Source organism: Haematobia irritans, chromosome 3, assembly GCF_050003625.1.
Source record: "Haematobia irritans isolate KBUSLIRL chromosome 3, ASM5000362v1, whole genome shotgun sequence".
Classification (NCBI taxonomy): Eukaryota; Metazoa; Arthropoda; class Insecta; order Diptera; family Muscidae; genus Haematobia; species Haematobia irritans.
The window spans coordinates 50452313-50464433 of record NC_134399.1 but is presented as its reverse complement, the minus strand read 5'-3'; the positions used below and the strand labels follow the sequence as shown (position 1 = coordinate 50464433).

Below are 12121 nucleotides of genomic sequence, written 5' to 3'. Positions count from 1 at the left end.
TATGAAATTGGATCTGATCAGATCTCAAAAATGAGACACATCTAATCAGATCTAATTTGATATAATTGTATATTATTTGATACAATCGTATCTTTCGAGATCTTTCAACACATAAAAGCCCATAATTTGTATATAAAATGAGATCAATTGTTCTATTTAATAATACAGACAAAAAGTATGTGCATAATAAATATGTTTAATTTAAATTGATCCATCAAAGCTATTTAAGAGTATTGACAGTTGAGTTAGAGTGTTGTCCAAGGGTTTTTTCGTTTGTTTCTTCTGCTGTGGACTTAGACACACGACTAAAGTATTACAGCGTTAAGGCAATCTGCAATGAAATTAAGTAAAAAAACAATTATTAAACAAATATAGGAATAAACAAATATGGGAATATATTGAACTATGTAAGCAAGTATTAGTATTGTTTTGGATCATTCTTTTTTAAGTTGCAATAAAAATTGCCATATAATTATGTTGCTTTTAATACTCACATTTAAAGTGTATTCGGGATTAGGTTAGGTATAGCGATAGGCTGTTATTTTAGGCTCATACATACTAATCAGACCATCATGACATCACAGTGATCAACATCTCACTTATCACTGACTGCTGCTCGATTCAATAATTAGCTCAATAACATGGAACCTCCTTGTTATAATCGAGTCCTATCGGCATTTCACGTTGCGCTGAAACAACTTAGAGAATCTTTGAAGCAGAAATGTCACCAACATTACTGCGAGGAGATAATCCACCGCCGAAATAATTTTTGGTGTTGGTCGGAACTGGGATTGAACCCGTGACCTTTTGAATGCAAGGCGGGCATGTTAACCAGTACACCACTGAGGTTTCCTTTTTTCCAAATCTAGAAAATAGTAAAACAATATGAAAATGACTACTAAGGAAATAACAAATACAATCTACTTACCTACATAATCTCCGCAATAAAGGAAACGATATACACTTTATCAAAGGAACACATTTAAAACAATTATATTAAATTTCTTAATTTTCTCAGCTAGTCTGGCGTTAAATTTGTTTAGAAGAGATGCCCCTGACGGCGTTGACATTTGACATAATGACATTGAGGTTTAGACGTGTATTTCAAAAATCTTTTTAACTTGTTCATGATTTTTTTTATTATATTATGGACCTATTTAACCCCATATATAGTCAGATATGATGTTATATCTACCATATCTTATTAGATATAGTGCTATATATGGCCCTATCCAAGCATATATTATTAGATATGCCAGATATAATTAGATATTATACTATATATGATGAGATCTGCAATTATATCTAACCAGATCTAGCACCATATATAGCATATCTGTGCATATCTAATTATGTCTGAACCAATATCTGAACAGATCCAATTAGATCCAATTTGATATTATTAGATAGGATTGGATCCTCCAATTTTTACACGGGTAGTTACCTTTTTTAATTACTAAATTAATTGAGATCGCAAGATCAACATCAATTAAATTTTTAACTGAATCAATAAAAAAATTAATTGAATTTTGGTAATGAAATCAATTAATTTTTTAATCAAGAATTTTTCTATGCCCAATTAAAACTGTGATTGATACTATCATTTTCGTGATTGAATTGGATCAATTAATTTCGTGATTGAATCAGAAAAAATTTTTTTTTGTGTATGTAATGCATTATTAAATAATTAATTATTCATTTGTATTATTAAATAATTAATTGATCTCATATTATATACAAATTACGGGCTTTTATTTTGAGCAGGTATCCTACGCTGTTGAAAGATCTCGAAAGATAGAAATGTATCAAATAATATACAATTACATCAAATTAGATCTAATTAGATGTGTATCATTTTTGAGATCTGATCCGATCCAATTTCATAGTATTTAAATATGGCCAGATATAACCATTTTTCGGATCTGCTCAGATCTGACCATATCTTGCCTCAGATATAACCATATCAAATCAGATTCCCCAATTTTTACACGGGATATCGAAAAACAAATGGGCATATCACATTTGCTGCACTAACCTACATCCAAGAATTACAGACATGGGCAGATGTGGAATTTGCGATAACGTATTTCCTAGATTTATAGAAAGCGTCTGTACATACAGTTTGTCAATAAAATGTTTTCAAAATTAAAACAATAATGAATTAAACTAATAAGTATTAGAAAAGGAAAATATAAGATTATTTTTTTATTTTTTAACGTCTATAGAAGAGTAATTCTAAAACAAAAACAAGTTTTTATTAAAAGAAACCCAGAAACAAGCAAAATGAAATTTAAATTCAGTTTTTTGATGAAAATAATTCTTTGCAATTCATAATACATTCAAATCATATAAATTGTTTGGAACTTGTATTTGGTATGGCTTCCTTTGACTTCAATAACCAACTTTAAACGACTCTGAGACGAGGTTATTCCTCCAGAATATTCTCCTATTCCTGCTTTATATATCTAATTAGGTCATTTTTGTTTTTCGGTGATCTTTTTGCAACTTTTTTCTTTAAATGAAATTTTCAACTGGCCCACCTTCACTGTAGGTATTATATTTTTGTTTTCAATGTTTACTTTGTCATGTCGCCCTTCAACGCTGTTCTTAATTTTAAGGGGAACATTTCTATAATATTATAAGATTTAAAATCTTGACGTATGTATGGAAGAAAAACCAAATAAATCAATCAATATAATGCAACGTGTAATGATGGTTTTACTACTGGTAATGCAAATTGTAATGTGATGTGGTTAACTAGTCTTTGCATGATAACGTTAATATGGGATCCTCAATATGATGTTACATTGATAGGATAGAATAGGTGCAGAAGCAGATCTTGTTCGCTTTGAGACACCTCTATTGTAACAGTGACTGTTTAAGTTCAAATGCCGTTTTCTTAGCTTTTGTTAAATCATATAATCATTTTCAAGTGTAATCCCTCCGTTAGGATTTGTCTATACCTTCTCTGCCTTTCGGTACGAAAATGAGGACATTTTCTAACGTCAAATGTCATCAACCCCCGCCTTTCGGCATCCAAGCTTTTTGTCATTCTCTTTTGAGACTCTCTCGCTTCTACGAAGGTAAATATTGTTTGACGAACAATAATTGATTAAATAAAGCCCAAATATTTTGGTTCAACTTCTAAACCAGTGCCTTTTTATTTCTTTTCTACTTTTATGCCACGCAATCATTGGTCCTTCGAGCCGGATATTAATTGGAAAGAATTAATTCGCTCTTTTTATTTCTTCTTCGAAGGCAAAGGCTACGCCAATCAACAACAACAACAAACGATCGACGATCACCATCCTCTACGAGGCATTTTCAATTTATTACACAAATATTTTTATTATCAACAACCAAGGTATGTACTTTCAGTGATAATTAAAAAGTGAGCATATCCTTCGGTGTAAATATAAATAAAACAGAAATAAACACTCGCCTACGGTCGCTTTACAACTCGTATTTTATATCGGTTGTACATTAAATCTCTACGAGAAAAAATTAAATTATCCGTCGGTCTTTAATACCCGGTTACATTCTCATTAAAGTGTTGAAAAGTGCGTTTAATTCCACTTTGTTTTCGTCCAAATATTCAACGTCAAAGTTGCATTTAATTTTCGCTGTATTTTGTCATTTGTTTGCGTATACATTGTTGTGTTTTTCTTTTGGGTTTTTGATCTTCGATCGGCATAGAAAAAACAAAAACAATTGCATTGGTTGTAAGCATTGGTTTGCCAATAGGCATCAATAGTAAAGTGTTATACAGTTGCCGTTCACCTTGCTATACATACGTGCGCACACAGGTGTTACATCCAACATACGTTCGAACTGCATACACGTTGGTTTATTAGCGTGGGTCGCTTACGGTGCGAAATTATAAAAATAATTTTTTGCAAGTTCAATTGAGAAAAGTATTTATTGTTGATTCCTACGGATATCGGTCGTTTACTATTATCGTTCGTGTTACGTGGTAGTGTACCCTACGGTCGGTCGATATAAACAATAAAATAACAGTATTTAATATATATTATATTATCGTAATACTGACATATTTGAGTTTCCACGAAACTTTTTTATTTTTTATATTATTGTTGTTGTTGGACCTTACTGTTTCGTAGTGTGCATCTTACAGTCCGTGCACCCTACAATCGGTCAAGTTGACATTTTACAATTTAAAGTTCACGACTTTTCATTGTCTTGTAATTTTTCCATTTGGCAAGTGATATTCACGATACACTTGCACAAATTTTGTGTATCTACGTACACTGGGAGAAATTTTGGATAATATATACACTGAGAGAAACTCTCTCGTAATATATAAAATTTTCAATTTTTCCAATAATTCGCCACGCGAAAATTATTCTTTGTATTCTACGATACACTGAAAATATTTTTTGTATTCACGATACACTTGCAAAAATCTTTTGGAATACAGGGTACACTGGGAAAATATTGTAATATTTTCCAAATAAAGATTTTGCATATATTTCGCCACGCGAAAAAGGGTTTCTTGTATTTACGATACACTGGAAGAAACTTTACGTGTTTTCATACACTTGGAGAAATTTTTCGCCAATTTTTACAAAAAGTTGAAATACTTATAATTTACCTTACAGAGCTAATTTTAGCTGGTATTTCCAATACACTGTGAGGAAATTGGTTTATCGACGATACACTGTAAAAAATTGGTTGTACTCCGTACACTGTGAGAAATTTTCTGATCTCATTTTTTGTGTTTTTGTGGTAATTACGTTACCTTGTTCACATTTGTGGTACTTTCGGTACACTGCGAAAAATATTGTGTGTTGACGATACACATTTCGCATACACTGGGAAAAAAACTGCATTTTCATTTGTTCGACGACAAATCGAAGTAGCGTTTGGATCGATTTATACTCTTTTCGAGAGTTTTGGACATCACGTGTCAATTTTTTCGCCCTTTAAATTTTCCAGTACTTTTTCATAATGACTACTACACCACTTACTGCCTTCACAAGAGCAACTGACGCAATAGTCCGATTTGAAGCGAAGTTTCACAGTTTGCGAGACAATGATCTCACCGCCTATAGACTAGAATGTCATGGTTCCGAGGCTAAGTCATTGTGGGAAAAGGTTAAGGGCTTATTCGACGAATGTCTTGACTTTGTTTCCACACAGAGCAACGCCACCGAGGCAGCCGCTGCTGCTGGCGGCAAATATGATGTGGCTTATAATTGTTACTTGAATGTCATGGAGTCAATTCAAGGTAAATTGGATGCACTACGTGCACCATCTAAGCATTCTGCTAAATCGCCTCGGTTGGAGGACCAAACATCTCTTTTGAATGTTTCTCATAGGTCCGATGACTCACACAGTTCTTCCGTTAGTTCTAGGGGAGACAATAGTTCCTCCCATAGTCTCAATCTACCGCCTTGTGATATAGATGTTTTTGACGGCGATTTTCTCAATTGGCCAACATTTAGAGATTTCTTCACAGCGGTATATATTAACAATAGCCGACTTAGCGAAATTGAGAAATTATGTCATTTGCTCAAGAAGACCAGTGGTGAAGCTCGCGAGGTTGTTTCGAAATTTCCGCTCACGCATAGAAGCTTCGCTCTTGCGTGGAAGGCACTAAGGGGTACTTATGATAATACCCGCCTATTGGTGAACCACCAACTCAAATTATTATTCGATTTACCGGTCTTGGAGTCTGAGACCAGTTCAGGACTGAAGAAACTACAACGTGGTATCTCGACATGCATTTCGACAATGTCCATCTACGATGTGGCTACTGACGATTGGGATCCCATCCTCGTCTTTTTATGCCTTCAGAGGTTGCCGAAATGTACTGTTACACTTTGGGAACAGAGTATTAAGGACAAGTCTGCTTTGTCTTCTTGGTCAGATTTGGACTTCTTTCTCACGGAAAGAATCCAGACATTGACATGTCTTCGGGATATCCGCGGCATTGACGCCAGGCCTCCGGCCAACAAAAGAGTTCGTTCGCATTTCACGAATGCGAAAGCACCTCGTTCCCCAACAAGTACGCCTCGTTCCTCCCAGTCCTCTCCTGACAGATTATGCGTTCTCTGTCGACGACAGCATCACCTCAGAACGTGTTCTAGGTTTCATAATCTTTCAGTTCTTGAGAGGATGAATATTATTAAGCGCCATCAGTGCTGCAGGAATTGTCTGTCCCGCAGACATATTGCAGCTAATTGCCCCAGCGCATATGATTGCGGTAAATGTGGTAGAAGACACCACACTCTTCTGCACAGGGATATATCAAATGATCCCATAACTGGTCCGGTCGTTTCCGCACCGCTTATACGAGATACCGGGGTAGCATCAGTGGATACCGATCAGCCTTCTACATCGACTGGCATTGTGTCAGGGACGTCGAGTAGACAGGTATTCCATACTTCGCGTACTGGAAATGTATTATTAGGAACTGCAATGGTGAATATCGTTCACCAGGGTATCACGTATCCTGCTAGGGCCTTAATAGATCCCGCTTCGGAATCATCCTTTATTACGGAAGGATTGGGGAACCGACTTGGACTGAGTACGTCTTCGACTTCGGCTACAATTTCTGGTGTGAATCAAAGTGTTTCGATCACGTCGAGAGAACTTTGTTCACTTTGCATTGGTACCCCACTAGATGAGTCGCTCCTACTGGAGACTACAGCGTATGTTCTTCCGAACATTTCCGGCAACCTGCCATCTTTTTCTCTAGATCGTGACATTGTGTCTAGTATGCCAAATCTACGTTTGGCTGACCCCAATTTATTTGTTTGTCGTCCTGTTGATCTGCTTTTGGGCGCGGATCTTTATCCGAAAATTTTGTTGGACGGTACGAGAACGAATATTTTGGGATCATTACTAGCGCAAAACACAGTCTTCGGCTGGGTTGTCACGGGTCCTATCCCTGCTTCGAATATTTCAGTCTACACGACTACTGTGTACCTCTCCGAGGGAACTAGTCTTGACGAGACACGTCTCCGCACTTTGGGAACTAGAAGAGCTTCCCCGACGTCCTCTCTTATCTGATTCAGATAAGCTTTGCGGGTAAAATTATGAAAAGACAAACCGACGGGATTCTGAGTGAAGATACTCTTCATCTCAAAACTTATTTCTCCGGACAAATCAGAAATCAAGGACGGGTTGCCTGACACACTTTCTTCGAAATTAGGCATCCCTCTTGTGAAAACCATGAATTAAGACGATTCACCACGACTTTGTCCGGGGGTATATATGGTTATACCATATGGGGCCAGTTGAGGTTACGCCTACGAATGAGGAGAAGACAATTTAACTTCGATTGGTTTTCACTGCCTTGAATAACATTTTTACACGTCGGTCCGACTCAACAATCAGACTTGTTTCTCCTCGTTTTGAGGTGGAGGTTGTATAAATTCGTATACAATTGCGATATCACACAGATGTATACAGACATATATATGTTGACCCGTTCTAGATTTTTCTGCATTGAATACAACTACGATATTCTCTGCAAATACTATCCAGGACTTTTTATTTAATTAAACAGTGACTTTGACATATTTTACCATTGGCTGACGGCACGGAGAATGAGTTTCCTCTTTATGCATACGTCCTACGGAGGTGCATGTACGTTGACGACGTATTGACGGGGTACCATAATTTGAATAATGCGTCTGGTTCAAGGTGCAATATACACCATAATTCTGAGCTGTCTTCTCACATAGAGCGCGACGCTATTTTACCACTACTGGTTTTGACAATGGGATTATGTGGAATGCTTTACAGGTCACGCCTTGATGATAACCCACGGTTATATTTACAAAACTGTCTGCTTTTCTACGAAAGCGGTAACTTTACATGCTACTTATGATTTGTCCACGACATTCTCGACGAGAACTATTACTCGCCACTACGTGGAAATTATGTCGTCTTCGCGATGTTCATCCGGGTACTAACGGTCGTCGTTTGTTCAAATGGATTACATCCTTGTCTTTGAGGGAGTTAACATAGGTCTATCTGTCGCGTTATGCTCGCGTCCTCCCTAGTTTTTGTTACGTGAAAAATCTTTGGGTTGATGGCCGCGTTCGAATCGCAATAGATCGGACAAGTTGTAAGGCGACCTACGGTTTCTGGTCACCCTGACCATTATGTTAATTTGGTTTTCCGTTCCGAAATCTTTCTATATTTTCATAGATAGAAAACATAGCAAAGATGGCTACTACCCTTCCAGAGTCTGAGGACGACGTCCCCATGTTGGATGAGGAACGGGAGATTAATTCTAGCATCGCACCCCTTGCCGATGAACATACCATCAGTACGACTACTGATTCTGCCATTCTGGCCGACAATGTTGCAACAGCAACCAATAAAAAACCGTTGTCGACGGCTTCTGGGGTTCCTCCAGGAGAATTGTTTGTGGCTTCGCCACCCCATATCACACTTGGGTGTAAGGTAGTCTTCAACTGCCTTCTGACTTTACGAGTCCTCGACACCCGGCTCTTCCGAGTCAAATTTATTTGAAATTTAAAAATCGATCGGGCTTAACGAGTCCATTTACGATCGCGTGCTTGACGAGCACATTTGTAAATATGAATTTGTGTTTTGAAAAAATGAAACATGAAATGGAAACTATAACAAGAAAAAACAGAATTGAACTAAAATAAAATGCTCCTTTTTTTATTAACTGAAATGTACATTCTGTATACTTTCATTAGTTCATTATTTCATTATTTAAATTGTACATATAATTAATATTACTTTAAATTTTGCAACATGGCTGGATGTTGCAAGGCGGGCGGCAATGTTTAAGTTCAAATGCCGTTTTCTTAGCTTTTGTTAAATCATATAATCATTTTCAAGTGTAATCCCTCCGTTAGGATTTGTCTATACCTTCTCTGCCTTTCGGTACGAAAATGAGGACATTTTCTAACGTCAAATGTCATCAACCCCCGCCTTTCGGCATCCAAGCTTTTTGTCATTCTCTTTTGAGACTCTCTCGCTTCTACGAAGGTAAATATTGTTTGACGAACAATAATTGATTAAATAAAGCCCAAATATTTTGGTTCAACTTCTAAACCAGTGCCTTTTTATTTCTTTTCTACTTTTATGCCACGCAATCAGTGACTTTGTTCTTCCTCCTTACACTTCTAAATTGAGGCTTATTCATTTACCTACTCTTAGGAGCCGTTGGACGATGATGGGCTCTTTGATGATGTATATGTTAGTTAGTGGTGATATTCCATGCTCGGAATTGATATCTAGGATTAGTATATTCCTTTCAGTTCCTTTTCATTGATTTTCAACGTTCGAATTATGTAAAACCGCAACCGCAAGGTACTTTAAATTTATTTGTACTGTAGGCCGGACGAAACTATATCTGATTGGTCTAGGGAATTTTGATATACTCTCAACAACGTGACCAACGGCGTAATTAAAATAGTCTGAACAATTAACATTTTTTATTACAATCGCGAATTTAGTGAGCATGATAAGTTGTTTCTATTGCAATCGTGAGTGAAATTGCACTCACTTGCTTACCTCTGGTGGTAATATATTTTGTTGTAACACAACTATGTTACATGTCACAACGTGTTACCATGAGAGATATACCACATATTATGAATAAGATAACAGGGATGATCCCAATAAATATTAACCAATTTGCCGTTTCAATTATTTTAGTATTTTCCTTTGGATATACCTCATAAATTGAATTTATCTTAATTGTGCAAATTCAACTCGCATTGTAAATAGACATGCTATTTGTTTGTAATGGAACAACAGAAGTTAATCATAACATAGAAGAATATAAAACAGAGTTTAGAACGTCTATGTTAGGGGTATAGAGTTAAAAGAAATATAAAGGAACAAAATGCAAGGATATAAGCAACATCAATAGAACCAAATTTAACATAAAATTAAACCTTTTTGCATTAAATAATGTAAAGCATATTGCAATGAAGGTACATTGTACTCCTCATCAACTGTAAAGTGGAAAGAAAAAAAGTACATAAAAGTTTTAAATAATTACGTTAAAAATGTGTCTAGTGCATACTTCTTTAGCACACATATATTTTTGTTGGATACCAGAGAACTAAAATAAAAAAACAAAACTTACCTGTCTCATCACGTATTGCCCATACCAGTAAATCCACACAAGCTGCATTTGCCATGACATTCACTTTGTATTTATTTACCACTGCTATGCCAATCTCTTCCTTCTTTTCCTTTTCATGGTCTTGCTGTTTATTCTGCAATTCTGTTTGACCGTTAAGAAACAATCGTTTCACAAACTCCTGAACATCCTTTGTAAATGGAGCTGGCAAGTCGATTTGATGCTGCAAAATCTCTCTCAACAAAGTGACCATAACTAGATTCAACGTCTCTGAAAAACTTTTATAACAATAACCTTTTATTTGGTGTAGGGCAAAAATATCACTGGCTTGCTCGTCTAAATGTTCCAAAGTCTCTTTTGTCAATAGTTTTTTTGCAACCGCAAATATAGTTTGCAAATGCTGTATAGGAAACGGAGGCATGATTAAAGACTTTTGAGATTTTGTGGGTGTTTCCGTTACACGCATATTGGGAAATTGATTAAAGCTTGAACCATAGCGTGTAAAGAAATGTGTCCGCGGATCATAGGGAACTGAAAAATATGTGTGTAACTGTGGCTTTTGTGTGTTCATATGCGTTGCTAGTGACAACTGTTTCATCTTAATTTCGTATGACTCCTGACTCAAACTTCCAGACATAGACCGTGGTATAATGGGGCGAAAATGTGCAAATTGCAAACGTTCGTTGGAGCAGTGACTACCGCCCCCTCTAGGATTAGGCTTTACCACAGGTATTTGTTCACGGGGATATATGCGACATAATAACGGCGGATCGTGAGAAGCGTATCGTCCCATAGACCGAGCTAACCCGAATAGCAGAGGCACTGTAGCTTTGCATAATATAATGGGCGGTGGTGCGGAAGTACTATCCTTGTTCGATTTTATGATGTTTGCTAACGCGCTCAATGTCTCCACTTGATTCATAATAATATCTTCTCTTAGCTCGGGACATTTTGTCGCAATGTCGGATAAGAGCGTATTTAGGCAAAAGCTGAATTTTTCAGCCGACGGTATACCTATGAATGTTAAAAAATAATGATGTATAATATTTTTCCCATTTTGCCATCACTCACGGTCAGTTTTGCTCCATTTTCCATCATCAACCCATACAGCTTTCGGCAAGCATTTTGCAAGCCTTAGTAGATAAGGTACAATTCGATCTTCGTGTTGACATTCACTCTCTAGGAAGTATAAGCCCAGAGCAATGACTGCATCTTGTGCGCGCGAATCCAAGCAGAATACACCTGCCGCGTTCTCTTGGGGGCAGTATCGAAAAAGTGACTGAACCTAAAATCAAAAAAAAGAGCCGTTTTATGACTCATTCTGCGGCAGAATAATTTTTCAAGGCCAAATACCAACAAAAGCTTTGATGCATTTGGAATCGTTTAAACAACAAACCTTGTCCCAACATGGCGTTGGCTTGATCTGGGCTAATACCCTTGCAAGGCTTTGCACAGTTTTTTGATACGAAAATTTGTCTGTCATTTTAGCAGACAGTCAATACATTGCTACCCAAAGTTTTTTTTATCAAATTTTAAGCAAACGTATGAATTCTGAAGAGGGTGACCATTAAACTTTTACCTGCGTGAAGATAGCGACGCAGCTAACTTTCGATAAAGGTGTTATCGAAAAATAACAGGGTGGCACAGAGACGTCAAAGATTGAATTAATGTAAGATGGACCCATGGCTGAACAAGAAGGTTAAATCATGGGCCCATATGATTACAATTTTTTTATTTCGACAAAATTTTAAGATGTCAAAATCATATGTTTATGGTGATTGCAGCTCTCCAAATGACACTGCATAGCAAATGCATCTCAAACAAACTCGCGCATTCATAGCTGGAGAATTGTTCAAAGATGACTTGAGTATCTTGATAACATATTCCAGACCCAAAATACCACGCACACCAGTTTTTAAACTGCATCATAAACTGTTGTTGTTAATACCCTGCCAGCATTTCAAAGTTCCATTTCATCCTCATCGCTACCACAGACTCGTAAGTGACACTGCAACAATC

General features: G+C 36.7%; 1 protein-coding gene across 1 annotated transcript in view; it reads right to left on the bottom strand.

Annotated features, from left to right (window-relative positions):
- Pi4KIIIalpha (phosphatidylinositol 4-kinase III alpha) overlaps positions 1 to 11689 on the bottom strand; it is a 103307-nt gene extending 91618 nt beyond the window's left edge. Inside the window, exons 1-3 of the mRNA XM_075300700.1 lie at positions 11499 to 11689; positions 11174 to 11387; positions 10106 to 11116 (exon numbers count right to left, since the gene is read on the bottom strand). Of these exons, the coding sequence (XP_075156815.1) occupies positions 10106 to 11116; positions 11174 to 11387; positions 11499 to 11585 (1312 nt within the window). The 5' untranslated portion in view covers positions 11586 to 11689. The remainder of the gene's footprint in view (positions 1 to 10105; positions 11117 to 11173; positions 11388 to 11498) is intronic.
- Positions 11690 to 12121: the final 432 nt, after the last annotated feature.